Source organism: Eptatretus burgeri, chromosome 9, assembly GCF_056783735.1.
Source record: "Eptatretus burgeri isolate ZD-2024b chromosome 9, Ebu_testis_v1, whole genome shotgun sequence".
NCBI classification, from domain to species: Eukaryota; Metazoa; Chordata; class Myxini; order Myxiniformes; family Myxinidae; genus Eptatretus; species Eptatretus burgeri.
This window is the reverse complement of record NC_140969.1, coordinates 59,850,251-59,869,681: the sequence shown is the minus strand read 5'-3', so window position 1 is coordinate 59,869,681 and position 19,431 is coordinate 59,850,251. Positions and strand designations below refer to the sequence as shown.

The window sequence follows — 19,431 nt, the reverse complement described above, 5'->3', positions numbered from 1 at the left end:
TACGAACAACATTTGTTTTTAAGGAAAATAAATCTTAAGATAAACAGCGAAGATATGTACACCGAAATAAGAAAGGTGTTAACAATGAAGACATCTCCCAAAGACCATTGTTTAAAAAAAAAAATCTCGACTTTCTTTCTCATCAGGAGAGAACCATTTGTCAATGTAGAAAACGAAAAAAAACATGAGGCATAAAAATGCAACTCTATCCATACAGTCTGCAAATACCATTTCTTCCGACAATGAATTCAACAACACATTTTGGAACACATGACTGCAGAATGTAGATATGTGACAGCCAAGAAGGAGAGCCAAGACGCAGCCTGACAGCAACGGTATGGGTGTTTTTTCAAGTACCTTTGTGGTTTTTTTGTGACAAAGGTGGAGGGAAAAGCAGAGATTAATTGGTAGAGGGTGAACACATGAGAGGAAAGGCAGAGGGAAAGGGGGTTTGAAAGAACAAAGGCAGAGCATGAGGAAGGTGGACACAAGCAACCAAGAAGAAACACAGACACACCAAGGCTAATACACACCGAGCAGAATGTTCCAGATGAGGATTTTTGTTTTTACACTAAGACTCATAGTGGAGCTGCCATAGTAGACACATCTCACACACGTGGACATGCAAACAAATACCCAAGACAGGACTATTAGATGAGACAACACAGGACTGTTGGATGAGACAAACAGCCACTGAGCTTGGAGGAAGTGCCATCACTTCCTGGGGCGCTATGGGAACCACTAACGTCACAACAATGGTGCTGCCTTTCTCACTGCGCTTTGCAGTGCATTTATTGAGGAGGAATTTTCTCTTCCCCATGGTTGGCAACCTATGGGGATTTACCATGCTCTAAGTTCTGAAATGATGACAGATAACAGCAGCACGTATCAACTTTTAAGTCTTTGGTCTAACTCAGCCGAGGTTTAAACCACCGACCTCCCAAATTCAGAGTGGATACTCTACCGAGTCCAGAGTCCAGTTAAAGTGCTGGAGTTATGGCAAAGAAAAACCATAAGCTTTCACATCCTGCAAAATAAAATCCCAAAAAAATCTGACAATTGCTCGATCTGCCTGAGCCGCCAAGCAATTCTTTAGAGACGACTGCAAAAGCATGTCCCATTGCAGCGAAAAAGAGTTGTAAAAACGACATGTTGTAAAACGACAGTTGTAAAAATGACACCACCGAGTCCAGTTAATTCCTAATTTTGATTTGATGAAATTTTGTGGACAGCTTCGGTGTGTGACGAGGACGAAGTGATTAAATTTTGGTGAAGATCCGAATCCAGATGAAATTTTGTGGACAGGTTCAGTGTGTGATGAGGAGGAACTGATTAGATTTTAGTGAAGATCTAGATCTGATTATTATAATTTTTTAAGTGATTCTTCATCATTGAGAGATAGGGTCAAAAACAATAGATAGCATGATATCTCAAAAAGTTGTGGACGTATTCCGATGAAACTTGGTGGACAGGTTGGGGTTGCGACAAGGAAGAAATGATTCAATTTTGTTGAAGATTCGGATCCGGATCTGATAATTTTTTCAGTGATTCTTCACCATTGAGAGATAGTGCATTACCGATATATAGCACAATATCTCAAAAAGTTGTGGACGGATTCGGATGAAACCTGATGGACATGTTGAGACTGTGACCAGAACAAATTGCTCGATTTTGGTGAAGATCCGAATCCGGATAGAGATAAGAGAATTATATAACTTTTAAATCAAAATAAAGACCAATGAAAGTGATTCTTCATGATTGAGAGATCGGGCCAAAAACGATATAGTGTTGTACAGCATGGTATTTCAAAAATGTATTGGGCCTGATGTGTTCTTGTGGATCAGGTATTACGTGGTGGAGGTATGCGCTCTATCGAGTGCCCTTCTAGTTTTCATTTGTGGTGGTTTGTTTACAACACTTCATCGATAATATCTGTCAAAATGAGTTCTAAACGTCCATCAAGTGATAGTTATGCCTGGTGTTGGCTTAACGGTTAAGGTGACTGCTTTAAGATCTTTTGAGCCCCTGTCATGCCTTTGACATGACACCGGGTGGGTTGACTTAGCCTCTCATCCTACCATGGTCAGAAAAATGAGTTCCCCCTTACTGGGGTAATACGCCATTCGAGTTTCCTGTTTCAGTGTGGTGACCCATCCAGGACTGTACTCCTTTTCCAAATGAAACTGCTTTGGCAGTCCTAGACACAACTCACGGCATGAAAGGAAAGGTTATTTGGTTATTACCAAGCTATAGTTGTGACGCAGGGAAGAAAAATCACAGGGAAAAGTGTAGTTCTAAAATTTAAATTGAATAATTTAAGGCATTGGAAAGTTACACAAAATGTGGTGGAGATCAGTGGAGTGCTTACGAAGATGGTGAGAACAACCCTGGTGCTTCCAGGATATTGAGCGATTTATCTGTGTGTTGCAGGAACTGAACACATATTCATATAGTTGGGTATCTACTATATAAATGGCAGTCCTTCTGTCTGTCTGTCTGTTTGTTTGTAACCAATAAGCTCGTAGACCAGTGAACCGATCTTGATGAAACTTTACACACATATAGACCTAACATTCAGCTCCAGGATGCGCTAAGTGGCTTTCCATAAAAATGAAAAAAAAAAATATATATATATATATATATAATAAAATAATAATAACATTTCAATTTTAAAAAAATGGCTTTCGAATAGTGCACCGGCGTATTAATCGTAAGAAAAGGCTTCATGGTTAAAAACGCTAGGGTTTTTTGAAATACAAAATGTTCGTATTCATTGACTTTTTAAACATACACATTCTCCTCCTGTTATTTGAATTCTTGAACTGCACGCGCACGGCAACAGCTAACTGCTGATCGATCTGCTCATGAAAGAGCCAGGCAAGCAGAGTCGGCTGCAGAGAGAGAGAGAGAGAGAGAGAGAGAGAGAGAGAGAGAGAGAGAGAGAGAGAGAGAGAGAGAGAGAGAGAGAGAGAGAGAGAGAGAGAGAGAGAGAGAGAGAGAGAGAGAGAGAGAGAGAGAGAGAGAGAGAGAGAGAGAGAGAGAGAGAGAGAGAGAGAGAGAGAGAGAGAGAGAGAGAGAGAGAGAGAGAGAGAGAGAGAGAGAGAGAGAGAGAGAGAGAGAGAGAGAGAGAGAGAGAGAGAGAGAGAGAGAGAGAGAGAGAGAGAGAGAGAGAGAGAGAGAGAGAGAGAGAGAGAGAGAGAGAGAGAGAGAGAGAGAGAGAGAGAGAGAGAGGGAGGGAGAGAGAGAGAGAGAGAGAGAGAGAGAGAGAGAGAGAGAGAGAGAGAGAGAGAGAGAGAGAGAGAGCTTCGCCTAACTGCAAATAGAGCATCACACCGATTGGCGAGAGAAGCACAAAACTCACGTTCCAGCTTTCTAGGTCCGGGTTTTGGCAGGACATCGACAGTTGCCACTGCTGCTAGAAACATTGAGTGGCTCAAGGCCACCTTCAACTATGACCTCTCTGAGGATTACGGCAGCATAAAGCCTTCCTTCCATGAATCTGAGGAATAAAAGAAGCCTTCCTAATTTTCTCCATACAACTAATGCCTCAGTCGAACTAGCGTGAGGAAAATAGGGCAAATTTCCCGGGTATTACCGGATACTTCAGCTAGTATACAATATATACAAGTATATACACATATATATATACATATATATATATATATATATATATATATATACATATATATATATATACATATATATATATATATATATATATATATATATATATATATATATATATATATATATATATACATATATATATATATATATATATATATATATATATATATATATATATATATATATATATATATATATATATATATATATATATATATATATACATATACACATATATAGAGAGGGGAGATGGTAGAAGACAGAAAGACTACCGACCTGCCTGCGATGAGAGAGGGAGAGACCCAAAGACTAAGCCTCATCGCTGGAGATACCAATGATCCTAAATGCCTTGGTTTCCACAGCGTGAAGCCGAGAGAGGTGAGAGGTGGGAGCACAAGCCCAGAGGGGAGAGCAGCCTCCATCAGGCTGTGGAAGAAAGCTTTGTATGTGGTCAGGAGCTCAGGTGGGCCGAGGAAGGACTTTGCACGATGGAGGATACCCAGTCAGCGACTGGCTTTGGAGGCCAGCTTGGAAATGTGGCCTTCTCAGGAAAGATCATGGCAGATAGTGAGACCCAGAAGCTTGAATGAAAGGACGTCTTAAAGAGGATTGTTGAGAAAGTAGATGGGGTGTTTTTTCCAGATTGTCCTTTCGGAGAGAGATTGTAAGAGTGTGAGATTTGTGAGGGTTGAAAGACATGTTCCAAGTGTTGGAAATACCATATGACTTTAGCTTGTGAATGAGACCCTTTTGCCAAACTTCATCAAAAGCTTCAGAGATGTCAAGGGTTACAAGTCTGGCCTTCCCACACTGCTCTAGAGCCTGGTTCACGTGTTCAGTTATGATGGAAAGAACATCACCAGCAGAATGTAAATGACGAAATCCATTCTGAATGTTAGTCGAGTATGTATCTTTCCACCAAGTCCTGCTGTATTTTATTTGTGTGCAACTGCCCTTGATAGAGCAGCTGTTCCAAAACTTGAAATGACAAACAATGTCTGATCCCAAATGTGTGGCCTTTATCAAGGACAGTGCAGATGTAGCCCAGAATTGTGCATTACTACTTTTGGGAGTACGTTTGGCTGTAGTTCATTCAACTGGATTTAGAACTATCGATGCAGAATATATTGATGTTTTGAAAGTACAGGTTGAAAAAAAAAACAAATAAACTTACAATCATAGTTTTAATTGGTTCTGCTCGCCTGGTGTTGGATTAAAAGTAAGGTGGATGGCTTAAGATATTGTGGTCTTGAGTTTGAGCCCCTGTTTTCTCCCTTTGAAATAACACCAGGTGGGTTGACTCAGCCTGTCATCCTTCGGTCGGCAAAATGAAAACCAGCTTCCTGGTAACAGGGGCACTGCATCAGTGGCACGGCCATGCTTCCAGAAAATGATGCAACAAGCAGCCAGAGGCTGCATATGAAACAACAACAACAACAACAACATTGGTTCTGCTCAATTTCCTAGCCATAAACATCTTGTAAAACATTTGATAATCACAACCTTTAAGACCAAACTCTGATGCACTAGTGTAAATTGGTGTGACAAAATGTGCTTCAGTGGTCTGTATTTAATTTTTTTGATTGTTTACAATACTTGTAATCTTGATCCATCAAATGAGTAGAAAAGTACTTTCAAAATCTGTCGGTTATCTACCCAGTTACACGTGATTAAAAAAGCAATGTTTAACTTGGGCGTTCAAAGATGAAAGTATCAAAACTGTACTTTCAGCTTGAATTTGTATTTCATGAGTTTAATATGCCATACAAACAAACTAAGAGAGTGGAGTGTAATATTTTTAAAATACTTCCAAGTTTGAAGAACAACCTGTAAAAAGATGTTTTCTCATGATGGATGCACTGCAGTGTTTCGTTCGGGTTAGTCAATTGAGGGGCACCTTAAGGTCTCTGGAAAATGGCATGCAAGCTACAGAAATGACACACTTCAGCATAAATACTCAAAGCATGTTTGGAAGTAATGGAAATACCTCTGTATCAAATAACAAAACCATATGATGCCACTTCGTTGTTTTGGCTCAAACCCAGGGACTATTTGGCAGAGAAAGCAGCGAATATGACTTGGAATCACATTTCTGCAATCCATTTCAAAGCCATTAACAAAAGTCTGCTGAAGTCTAATCAACAATGATCACAGCAAAGAGCAACAAAAACAACAAAAAATTAAATCCATCTGTAAATCTGTAGACTTTTTCATCTTTTTATTGTTATTATTATTATTAAATCATGGGCATGTTTATTAATCAATAAGAAAACATTTCAACAGAAAATCCATGAGCAGTATCGAGAAAACCTTACACAATGAAGGACATTAATGATCTTGTTTGCCACAGTGTTGTTATTTCACCAGACTTGAATTAGAACTGTGTCAATTCATTCCAGCAAGCATTTGAATAATCGTACACACGCCATATGCCAACAATAGCCAGTTTAGTCAATGGCCAGTTAAATACTGGACTATGATGCAGAAAGTCAATTAAAACGTTTCCTTTTTAATGAAGAAATGGGAACAAATTATGTTGCGTATTTTGTTCAACTTGTCGACAAAAATATACTAGTCTGATAGTTATGTGGGACACCTAGAGTGTTGGGACTTTCCTACAACTTGATAAATTATTAATACTGTGGGTTTTACTATTGACAGATAAATGAAGTGTGGCAAGCTTTGAGTGTACTTAGCTGTGGAATAACTCCAGATGTAGGATTTCATGTTCGAGGCTAAAAAAAATATACTGTAATTACCATCCATCAGAGCAAGTGCTGTGGATTTGTTTTTTGGGGGGTTTTTTGTACTCTTATGATGTGTATTTAAAGAGACAGAGGTTGTCCTAAATGCCTCTTATAACTCTGTCCCATTCTTCGTGAATTTGAGACCAATGCATCTCCAATGTGTCAAGTTGTTTGAGGTTTTTGAAGCCCTAAGACTTTGAGTCATATTTTTGTTTGGTAGAGGAACAGCGCATGTGAATACATCAGAGAGAAAATACTGCAAACTACATTTAAAACTTCACAATGCATTTTGTAACATAATTAAATAACTAGTCATATTTTGGTTGGAAGTTGAACAAGTCTTCCCATGCTGGTGCTACGATTGTTCGTGTTCAATCTACGAAACATTTCAACAGCCAAAGAATATATGTTAAAACGTTTGCTGAAAATTACGATCACTTGCAATGTAAAGAAAATCCAATTGGACTGGAAATCAATGCCAATGCACACACTGCTAATTTCATGGCAATGTAAAAATTGTATTAAAAAAGGGCATTCAGGAAACAATTAAATGCACAATTAAGCACATTATTTCGTTTAAAAAAACAGCTAACTTGGTCAAAAGTTGGATGGTATGTTAGTGTTTCGACATCAATACATTCGCCAAAGAGAAATTTGGGGAAAATTAATTTGGATGGCATGCAAGGCCAGAGACTCAATAGGCCAACGCTGTTTGTTAACTCACAGGCAAAAGTCAGGTTTACAAGCGGAGACATTTTTGACCACCACATTTTGGGGGCATCCAACTCAATTTTTGTGCATCCTTGGTCTCACTGGCAATGTTTTTTTGGCAATTAAAATTTCCGGGTACTTATATCCCCCAAAGGACAATGCTAAATGTTACTCTTCACATTTCTTTTTTTGTTTTAATATATAACCTCAACGAGCAAACAACCCTATTCAACCTATGTATCCCTATGGATGATGCAAGTGCTGCATCGTATCGGCGCTTTCCTCAGGCATGGCAAGGTTTTCCAAACTTCCACGAGGCCAACCCCAACTCCGATACTTATACTTCACCTTAGCTCACTTTACTTTCTCTTCGTTCAATTTATACAACATTAAATCCTCTCTTTGGGTCTTTGAACTCATCTTCCCTCTGCAAGTTGTATCACTCTTCTCTTGCACATTTTGTCCAGGACTGTAGGTCCATTGTAATTTCAAAGTGAACATAATGGCATCATCTCACTGTGAGCTGTTAAAGCATAATTCCTTTACAGATATCAACGCATTCTTCCAAACAAGATATGCTCGTGGGAATTGAGAGCATTTCAAAAAGCTGAAATAAATTTTAAAAGCAGGCAAAATATTCATAATATTTCATACACAATTAACCTGCTTTCTGTAATATGTATATGGCTATACGTAATACATGTACTGTCTATGGCTTTGATAAATGGTGTGTACGAATGCACACAAATACAAACTTTCCCTGTGACTCCAAATTTCATGTCCAGCACACATATGTTTGATTTACCTCTCACAGCTGCAAGTTCAGCAAATCACACTCCAAGCACACTCCCAGACAGCACAGGAGCTATTGGATAAGTGATACTAATTGAATAAGCTATAATTGAATGTCAAACGTGCTCGAGTACAGGGATATCAACTCCAGGAAGTAAAACTCAAGATTTCAAGTGCTAAAGTTGAGTCATGCATGATACCCAACTTTCAGGCAATTAAATAATTTCTGGGGGAAGGTGGAGGGTGAAGGGAGGTGGGTGGTTAATTTACTTGATTGTCGAGCTGATAACACGTCATGCGTCACTAGAAGCATTGCATGTCGCATACCTTTATTTTGTTAATCATGTTTTACGCAATGCACACATACAAACACATAAGAGGTGCAGGTGTGAGACATTATATATTTTTATTTACACATTAATCTTGTCCAGCTGTGCATTATATTTATGTCTGCCTTTTCTCTTCCATTCCAATATTATTATATTAATTTTAAATCAGCGATTATTAAATTCCTCTACGAGCTTCGATCTGTGTGCAGACATACACTTTGAAAATGTGTTTCCTTCAGCAAAATAAGTCTCATGGCATCAGTTTAGAGAAAGATTGACTATAAAATTGATCAATTCGGACTTTCATGATATATACACAACATGTAATCACATTCACGGTTTCATTGTGAAGAAACTGGTAATAATTGATAAAATTACTTCTGTAAATAAAGAGTTCTGCACACACACACACACACACAATGGTATATTTCAATGCAACAATAAAGTTCTTCCTTGTGTTTTATTCATTGTGACAATGCAGTTCTTGTAATGTGCACACTGAAGAAGCAAGTGCTCGTGTGCTTTTGAGTTTGTGCTGCTTTGCTCATACGCAACCTATTCTGTTTCTTATACAGTTTCCATGTGAGTATCAAAAAGTTAATAATAGTGACACAGTTTGATATTTACTACACAGACATGGATAGCAAGTATCATGTAAAATGTCAGTCAACACCAAACCTGCACATCACGAGTTGGCATCAATGACATATTCCTGTAACCTAACCCACCCCACTCAGTCCTTTTCTTCTTATGCAATTATCTCAATAAATAATGCAAATCCAGGAATTGATAGAAGTTTGGCTTCACTTAATGGTGTGAGGCTCACGATGGAGCTTTGGCATAAATCACAAGCAGGATGAGGACATTGGGAGACATCACTGTACTGTTATATTAATTACAAGTACATTACTAGGCAATGAATAAAATCTATAAATACAAGTATGGGATTTGAACCTGAGCTCTGAGCATCATGAGTCACGAGCTCAGATCATTTAGACCCCCAAAGACATATCCCATACAATAACAGTATATTTTTGCAGAGGTCTTCCCCAAAAACATAGACTTTATTATTCAATACAACTGTCATAAACGTACATTGAAGCTAAAATATAGACATAAACAAAGACATTTGAAGGACATTACCATAAAACAGACTAAAAATAAAACCACAAAGCTTTTCGTTGTGCTCTCATCAGGTGAAATTCACACAAAGTGAATGAGGTAAGGAAGAAGAACAGTCTAATAGACACCGATCAACAAAGTCGATTCCGATTGGACGTTCTCTACTGATGCATCATCACCTACCAACGGTCTAGGTGAGCGGAGCCTGATCAGTGTTCATCTCTCCAGTTGGAGGTTGCAGGGTCTGAGGTGGAACCCCGAAGGCTATTGCAGAATTATCTTCATCAATATCTGTGATCGTGAGACGAGTTCGTGTTCCTCTTCTTATTTGCAAAAATAAGCAAAGTGTGTGGACAAACTCTTTTTAGCGAAATAACATAAGGTCCATGGAATCGATAAATGTTGCTTCTAATGTTTGTGTTGGCTTGTACACACACGATGTTGGGAGTGATGTTCAGACCATCTTACAAGCATGTACCAGCTGTATTTGCATACCAATAGTGTTTTTGCTGATGGACAAAGTGGCGTGCTGTTTGATTCTGTCAGTCAGTCGTGGTAGTTCTGCCTCTATGCCAAGCATCCATGCCTGGTGTTGGCTAAATGATTTGGGTGGCGGGCTTTGGATCCGAGGGTTCTGAGTTCAAATCCCGTTCAGCTGTTGACTTAATACCAGGTGGGGTTAACTCGGCCTGTCATCCTTCCGAGGTCGGCAAAATGAGTGCCAGTATGCTGGTATACTGTGTCGGAGTGGCGACCCATCCAGGATTGTGTCAAATAGCCAAGGAGACTGCTTAGGCATCACCAACGCTCTGCACAGAGTGTGGTCCCAATCTCCTCTCTCTCTCTCTCTCTAGTATTCGGAGATGTGTTATACTTCATCTTCTACTCAATATATTTAATGCATCCACATGTTACTGTTCAGCACAGATTGCATTCTCAATCAAATGCTATCCAATAGCAGATACACAAGATGTTGGGATTGATGTTCAGACCTTCCTACAAGCATGTACCGGCTGTATTCGTGTACCAATAGTGTTTTTCCTGAAGGACAAAGTGGTGTGCTGTTTGATTCTGTCAGTCAGAGTCTGGGTAGTTCTGCCTACATACCGAACATCACATCGGCACTTCAACTCGTAAATAATTTTGCTAAGTTTTGAGGCAGACAGGACATCCTTCTTAACTGCAGGAATCAGACATCAAGAGATGAAAATCACTCTTGGACGAACAGCCAGATATGTGTTTGAGACATCTTTTGATTTGTTCCTCATATCTTTGCGACATGTTCCGTTTCCAAGGAATCTTGATATCGACCAGGCGGGCACTTTTCAGGACCCATCTTCTGTTCATCTGTTGCACTGAGGAATTTGTGCATAAACCTCCTGATGATATACTCAGGATATCCATTCTCACTGAGGATGCCAGCAATCTTGTCCATCTCTTTATGAAGCTTGCAGTAGGAACATGTCCTCTTCGTTCGACTCACTAATACATTGATCAAACCAATCTTGTATCTCATTGAACTAAAAGAGTCCCATTGAGTATACCGGCCAGTGAAAGTAGGCTTTCTTTAGATGGATGGAATAAACAATGATGCAGATCTCTCTATGAGGACATCCAGAAAGGGGGTTGAGAAATTGCAGAAAACCTGCAATTGGATCAACTTCTGCAGTTCTTGATAGCCAACAAAAAAGTTGACTATCAAGTGCATTGAAGCATTTATCCAAACCCCAAATCAAGGCTGACTGAACACCTCAACTCCTTTTTCTCTTGCTTCTCCCATCCATGGAACTACCTTCAGAAACTGTTCTTTCCCACTCTTCCCTCCAGGGTTTCAAGCAGGCAGTGCACCATAACCTCATGTCATCCCCCATCCTGACCCATTTTCTTTATTTCCCCCATTAACCCTTCCTAACCCAACCCTCTTACCTGCTGATTTCAATGTTTCCTCTCATTTTCTCTTTCTTCCATCCTTTCCTGGTCATTCATCCCCTTGCTGGTTGCGCCCAAATGTTGCCCCACCACCCAGCTGTTAATATAACCTTGCACTTCTCAACAAAAAACCTACCACACCAGGTTTGTATGCTTGATTAATAGACAGTGTTACCTTGTTAATAAATCCAATGGCACACTGATGCTAATACCAGCTCAACCATTCTAAATTGCCTGCCTTAAGTTACTTTAAGACACCTCGCTCAATCACTTGTAAAATGTTATTAGATGTTGATCCCTTTCACCTATTACACACAGAAAAATGATGACATATTTATACACACACCTCATAGGATGACACATTCATATAAACATTCCATCCATCTATTGGGACCATACTCTTTGTGAAGTGTTGGTGCTACCTAAGCAATCTCCTGGTCTGTTGGGCACAATCCTGGACAGGTCACCACTCCAGCACAGGATACTCAATCAAATGGCTCAATCATCCCAGCAAGATGGTACTCATTTCACTGACCACAGAAGGATGACAGGCTGAGTCAACCCCACCTGCTCTTAATTCAACAGCACCCAGGATTTGAAGTACAGCACCCCAGGATCCCAAGCCCAGCACCTTAACCATTAAGCCAACACCAGGCATATTTATATAAACATTCCTGGAGTTAATAACCACAATGCTGGAATATCTGCATTCAATTTTGAGCGTCTTCACTGCTATTTGCACTAATTGTAGTTTAAGATGATAGAAGAGGAAAAAAAAAAAGTGAACATTTCACAGATTAGTCCAATTGATTGTTGACAACTGTAACCTGATGTTTTGTCAAAAACTCAAGCAATGACAATGTGTTATGCAAAGACTGCTGTGCAAAAGAAATTGAGATTAGAACTCGGAGAGGAAATGAGTGTATGCAGTTGGCAGATCACATTCAAAAAGTTTCCACTGTGGAATCTCTGCAATTTTGAACATTAGAATCTGAGCAATGAAATCTAATCTTCAACCTCATCCTAACTCGATGTCGCTAGTCCATTAGCATATTGGTGTTAAGAGAGTGAGAAGCCAACACAGAGATGAAGCAACCCAATGGAGCTGGTAGACAAGAGGAACGGACAAACAGATAGGCAGGCCAAACCCGACACACGCTGTACTCGTTTTCTTTGTTTATATACCAGGCATAATTTTGTTCCGTTCCACAACTTAAAGTAGTTTGGTGTGATCTGTCAATACGTTTGTCCTGTCACATTTTCAATATTGGCACAAGGTCTTGTCTTTCATTTTCGAATCGCATTACACAGAGTCAATTTTGTAAGGCATGGAATTAAAGATGATGTCAAACTTTGGCAACCATTCCAGATTTAAGGTCTGTCAGCCTCTCATCTCATAGCATCATGATGGCAATTGAGTTTCAATACCGACTGCCCATCTCTAGAAAGCACTTGGTGCTTTGCATTGTGGGGAGGAGGGGAAATGTTGCTTTGCAGTGTGGGACGCATACAGAATTCAAACCTGGGAATGCTGTCACAATACTTTTAGTATACAGTATATTTACAAGTACAAACATAATTGGAATGTAGTTTGAGATGTATGTAAAAAGATACAATGAAATGCACAATTGAAAAGGCAAAAGATAATTTGGTAAAATCAAGTTTTTGGTTCGGTATTTCACCAAATTTCACGGATGGTCTTCTCATTCACAAAATGTATGGTACATAAAGTAAAAACAGTCGTAATAAAACAGGCAACATCATTAATGTTACCTGTTGTTGCTGAAACTGTATCAGGTCAGAAGCAGTCACATGGTCAGATGGCACCACATCACAGCTCATTCTGCTTTCTGATTGGTTGCTGCCACCATTTTGATTGGATAATCCAGCATTACCCACCAACTCTTTGAATGCTTCTTGCATCATGGCGTCAGAGCTGATGCAAAAAAAAAAAAAACAATGATGCTTTAAGAACATTAAGAAATTTTCACATTACCAAAAGAACAACAAATAGTTTCCACGACCATTTATTAATGTCTTATATAGATCACGGTACTTTCCTCATTATCGTAGAACATGCATACGACCTCTATTTAACACAAGCGTTTGGACAATTTTGTGATGCAAAGTGTGTAACCCTCAATGGGTCCATTTGATGTGATTGTGTGATGTCGTCACATCAAGTCACTCTGCAATGTACTAGTGATGCTCCGATGCTGAGATATCATTGTATCAATCTTGTCCACCCCCTCATTCCTCCGCACACCCATTACTTGTCCAAGTCCTCCCTCTATTTTGTCCTTCAATCCAGCTGTTGGTCTCTGTCTGTCTGTCTGTCTGTCTGTGTCTCTGTCTCTGTCTCTGTCTCTGTCTCTGTCTCTGTCTCTGTCTCTCTCTCTCTGTCTCTCTCTCTCTCTCTCTCTCTCTCTCTCTCTCTCTCTCTCTCTCTCTCTCTCTCTCTCTCTCTCTCTCTCTCTCTCTCTCTCTCTCTCTCACACTCTCTCTATCTCTATCTCTATCTCTATCTCTATCTCTATCTCTCTATCTCTCTATCTATATCTATATCTATATATCTCTCTCTCTCTCTATATATCTATCTCTATATCTATATATATCTATATATATATCTATATATATATATATATATATATATATATATATATATATATATATATATATATGTATATATATATATATATATATATCTCTCTGTCTCTCTCTCTCTCTCTCTCTCTCTCTCTCTCTCTCTCTCTCTCTCTCTCTCTCTCTCTCTCTCTCTCTCTCTCTCTCTCTCTCTCTCTCTCTCTCTCTCTCTCTCTCTCTCTCTCTCTCTCTCTCTCTCTCTCTCCTTTCTCTCTCTCTCTCTCCTTTTCTCTCTCTCTCTCTCCTTTTCTCTCTCTCTCTCCTTTTCTCTCTCTCTCTCCTTTTCTCTCTCTCTCTCTCCTTTTCTCTCTCTCTCTCTCTCCTTCTCTCTCTCTCTCTCTCTCCTTTTCTCTCTCTCTCTACTTTTCTCTCTCTCTCCTTTTTTTCTCTCTCTCTCTCTCTCTCTCTCTCTCTCTCTCTCTCTCTCTCTCTCTCTCTCTCTCTCTCTCTCTCTCTCTCTCTCTCTCTCTCTCTCTCTCTCTCTCTCTCTCTCTCTCTCTCTCTCTCTCTCTCTCTCTCTCTCTCTCTCTCTCTCTCTCTCTCTCTCTCTCTCTCTCTCTCTCTCTCTCTCTCTCTCTCTCTCTCTCTCTCTCTACTGCTCTTTGTGTTCTGTTGCATTCTGGTCCTTACATGTCAGGTCAGGTTAGATCTGTGATCTGCTACAGGTACCATGTAAACCTGTACTAACCTGTTCCATGGTCGGGTTGTCGGCGACAAAACCGTCTCCCCCACCAGGTTTTCTGGTGAGGAGGGTGTTTGGATATTGACACCCAGCAGGATTAAAAACAAAACCTGTCAAAGGGCGGAGGAGCTCCTTGTGAGCCAACGGCCATCCATATCTTGTGCCCTACTGTGTCTGCGGACGTCCTCCTGCAGTTGGGTTACTTTTTTATTAGGAGGTTGGTGGCAGGATTTGCACTCCGGCCACCGTAAAACACTTCATTCAGCAAAACACAAAAACGCAAAAAAATCTGAAAAACCACTCCATGGGAGTACCTCCTGTGCAGCTTCCCTTCGCAGGGCAGCTCACCGGATGATGGGATTGGGGCAAAGCCTCTGGGACCCCTAATATTTAATGAAAGGAGGGAAACCACGGAGTAACATCGCTGGGTCAGATTGCGGGAGAGTGTGTCCGAGTGGTGCTGAGGTGTCGTCCACCAGATGGCAGTCTCCTTGGGTTAACCTGAGGCGCTCCCTTCGGGTGGGTGCCTGGAATGTCCTAGCCGTAAGAGAGGATGATCACCTGTCTCTGTTATCATCTGAGCTCAAGCATTTGGACATCGGTATTGCAGCTCTCTCTGAGGTTCGGAGACCGGATTGCGGCGAGATAATGGTGGGTGGTTACACCGACTGGTCTGGTCGCTCTGATGGTTACCATACTCAAGGAGTTGCTGTAGCTGTGTCAAATAAGCTGACCCCAATGATAATTGAGGTAACACCGGTCAACGAGCGTATTATGAGATTAAGGATTCATCACTCATTAGGTGTCATTTCCCTGGTCTCTGTTTATGGTCCGACTGAGACGAGTGACCTCACCGTGAAGGACACATTCTACGCCACGCTCGAGTCTGTGGTTGATCAGTGCCCCAGACGAGATACACCTCTAATCTTGGGGGATTTCAATGCATCAACTGTAACTGAAAGGGATGGTTATGAGGTGTGTGTTGGTCCCCAGGATCTAGAACTGTGAACCTGAATAGCACTAAGTTCCTTGACTTTGCAAGAAGTCATGGACTTAGGGTGGCTGGTTCATGGTTTCAGCGCCCACAAGCTCATCGCTGGACTTGGTATTCCAACGCTGGCGGTGTGGCAAAGGAAATTGACCATGTCCTTGTTGACGGTCGCTGGAGGATGATCCAGAACTGCAGGGTCTACCGGAGTGCTCAATTCCTCAATACTGACCACCGGCTTGTTGTGGCAACTCTAAAGCTGCACCTTAAATCATGGAGAGTGGTACCATCCCAGCCGAGGCTGGATGTTGGTAAGCTCAGGGATGAGAGAGTAGCTGAGGAGTTTGCGAACAGGCTGAGTGGACACTTGGGGGGTCTGGGTGCTTTGGGGGGTCCTGCAGAGTTGTGGAGTGCCATCAACACCACTGTCCTTGATGTTGCCGGTGGATGTCATGGAACTCACCATAGGGCAATTAAGAATTTTGTCTCTCAAGGGACACTGGATACCATTGACCAGAGTCGCAGGGCCAGGCTGAATGGCAGAGCTGAGCTGTTCAGGGAGCTGAGGCATAAAACTGTACGTGCACTGAGGGTGGACAAGGAGGCCTATGTGTGAGGAATCTGTGAGGGGTAGAGCATCACCAGTGGACAGGTGATTCTCGTCCCACTTACAGGGGAATTCGCGCATTGCGTTCATCCAAACCCATCCCTCGGAGCACTTCAGTTAGAGCAGAGAGTGGTAGGCTCTTGACAGAGGAGTCTGAAGTGAAGGCCCGCTGGGCCGGTTACTTTGAGCGGTTGTACCAGGCTGATCCCCCAGCTGTCGAGTTGGACATCAAGGGTGTTACAATCCCTGTTGCTGACACTCCAATCAACTGTGGTCCACCTTCGCTTATGGAAACAAGGGCTGCGGTGAACCAGTTGAAACGGGGCAAAGCTCCAGGGATCTGTGGCATCCATGCTGAACTTCTTAAGGCTGGTGGAAATGCTTCACTCGTGTCGTTGCATGTAGTTTTGTGCTCTGCCTGGAACACAGGTATCATTCCAACTGATTGGAAGAGGGGCCTTGTTGTCCCTCTCTAGAAAGGGAAGGGTGATCGCCAAGACTGCAACAACTACCGAGGGGTGACGCTGCTCTCAGTGCCGCGCAGGGTCTTTACTCGGATAATTCTTGATAGGGTTTGCCACCATCTGCTTGAGCACCAGCGTCCAGAGCAGTCAGGCTTTACACCAAAGAGGTCAACGATTGACCGTATCCTTGCTCTTCGTGTCCTCACTGAACGCAGACGAGAGTTTCGGCAGGGGCTGCTTGCAGCCTATGTTGATCTCTGTAAAGCGTTCGATTCAGTGAATCGGGATGCCCTCTGGAGGATTCTTGGTCTTCATGGGGTGCCACCAAAACTGATCGATCTGATGTCTGAACTCTACTCTGGTACTGAGAGTGCTGTGAAGTGTGGTGGTACCATCTCTGACTTATTTCCAGTTGTTACTGGAGTTTGTCAGGGGTGTGTACTGGCCCCCACACTTTTCAGCACTTGTATGAACTGGATTTTAGGGAGGATGTCAGAGAGATCAAGCTGCGGTGCATCGTTTGGGAATGTCAAGATCTCGGACCTTGATTTTGCAGATGATGCAGTCATCTTTACGGAGACTTTAGATATCCTTTTGGGGGCCCTCGAGGTGCTGAATGAGGAGTCGGAGCCGCTGGGATTACGGGTTTCTTGGGTCAAAACTAAGATCCAGGCTTTCAATGACATATTGGATGCTGCTGTCCCATCTGTGTCTGTTTGTGTTGAGGATGTTGAGGTCGTGGAGAGATTCACTTTCCTTGACAGTGATATTCATGTCTCTGCTGGCTGTGAGTCAGAGGTCAATAGACGTCTGCGTCGGGTTTGGGGAGTCATGGATTCACTGGAGCATGGTGTGTGGCACTGCCGGTACCTGTGCAGGAGGACGAAAATCCAAGTCTTCAGGTCCTTGGTGCTTCCAGTCTTACTCTATGCATATGAGACTTCGACTCTGACCAGGAATCTGAGACGGAGACTTAATTCCTTTGGTACCAGGTCTCTTCAGAGAATCCTTAGCTATCGCTGGTCGGATTTTGTGTCCAACGAGCAGTTGCTGAGAGAGATTCGGATGAGATTTGTTACCTGCATGGTCCGTGAGTGTCAGTTGCAGCTATATGGACACATGGCTCGTTTTCCTGACGCTGATCCTGCTCACAAGCTTCTCTCAGCAAGGGAGTCTCTTGAGTGGAGGAGGCCAATGGGCAGACCACGTGCCTCGTGGTTGCAGCAGGTTGACCAGCATCTCAAGGAGATGGGGATGGGCCAGGCATCTGCCTGGGGGAAGGCCAGACGGAGGTCCCTGGAGTATCAGCGGAAACTTGACGCAGCGACGTGCTGCTCTGGCGCATGCTCCCATACCTGACCTGACCTGGTCCTTTCAGTGTTCTCGCTCTTCCATGAGCCTTGACTGTATTCAGTGAATGAAAAATTAACTCTCCCGTCTGCTTCACCCATCTTCCCTAATGTTAAAGTAATCTGGACATAATGTGACATTTAAAACAGCAGTGAAATTGTCTTAAGGCAAGGGGAGAGGTGGGGTTTGGAGGAGGCGGAGGGAGGATGATGGTTGTTTGCAAGTTAGGAGATGGAGACACATTGAGCATTTCCTACAAATATACTCTTCAAACGAATGACACTGTTCAACAGCCATGATAGCCATCATTAATTCCATTGATGTGCTTGAAACAATAACTTATAATGACCAGTCACATTTGGGAGCTTGGACATCTTAACCCAGGGATACATGACATATTTATCGAAATGATCACAATAGGAATTGGAAAGCACAACTTGATAATGTGTTAACAATTTCTGTCATTGCTTGCAATAGAGACAGCTTGATAATCCCACATCAGGATGCAAAAAATATAAACCGATTTCAATACTTGAACTGCTTTTGCCTCCCAGCTACAAACTGCCACTCTGGTGTTTTGCAGGCAGGGTGATTCACCAATGTGTGTGCCATCCCTCAGATGGACATTCATCGTGCCATCTGCTCGCATTAATTGGTGGACGTTAAATATTGCACGGTGTCCTTCATGAAGAGCAGGCATGCTATCGCTGGCATCCTGAACAAAATACAAATTCCTGCTCAACCTACAGGGTAAATAGGGGCACAGGGGTGGGGAGGATGGAGGGGCACCCTAACATCAGCGGCACAGTAACACCCTGCATCAATGATGCAAACCAGCGGCCACATGCGCACATGAAACATAATGAGTGCTTCCACCATTATAATCAAATATATTGTTATATTCCACGTGAAATGACAAATAAAAACAATCAATGCTGATGAAAACAATACTCGGTATTCTGTACTTGATAAAGTTTATTGTAATCCATTCTCTAGAAGTGCTTGCCTGTAACATCCATAGCCCTGAATGAGCACAAGCTCCTCCATGAGGTTGGAAGAATTCATCAAAGTAAAGGACATAAGGCTTAACTGGAGTGGATTTCATCCGGTAAAATAATTATTTGCAAGTCAGAGTGGAAAATATATTCTCAAATCCTGTCTGCTGTTGTTGCTTCCCTTTTAACCCTGTCCTCCTTTGGCCACCTCATGTCTGCCTGGATGTCAGCAAATTTCACCCCCATCCACAACAAGGATGTAAAAACAGATCTTTTCAATGACAGTGAAGCTGGTGGGAGAGACCAGTAAGCTGACTTCAAATTCTAAGGAAAGTCATGGAATCCATCACTGCTGCTGGTCGTCATCTTACACACCCTCCCTCACCTCAAAAGGATTAAGGAAGGACTGCTCAAGACAAGGGTGATGATGTCAACTCAGTGTTTT

At 41.9% G+C, this 19,431-nt stretch overlaps 1 protein-coding gene across 10 annotated transcripts in view; it reads right to left on the bottom strand.

Annotated features, from left to right (window-relative positions):
• LOC147020180 (forkhead box protein P1-B-like) overlaps positions 1-19,431 on the bottom strand; it is a 737,853-nt gene that overhangs the window by 479,765 nt on the left and 238,657 nt on the right. For all 10 annotated transcript variants that reach the window (XM_085895286.1, XM_085895292.1, XM_085895291.1 and 7 more), the window contains one exon: positions 13,031-13,193. In XM_085895286.1, coding sequence (XP_085751412.1) covers positions 13,031-13,183 — 153 coding nt within the window. In that variant the 5' untranslated portion in view covers positions 13,184-13,193. The remainder of the gene's footprint in view (positions 1-13,030; positions 13,194-19,431) is intronic.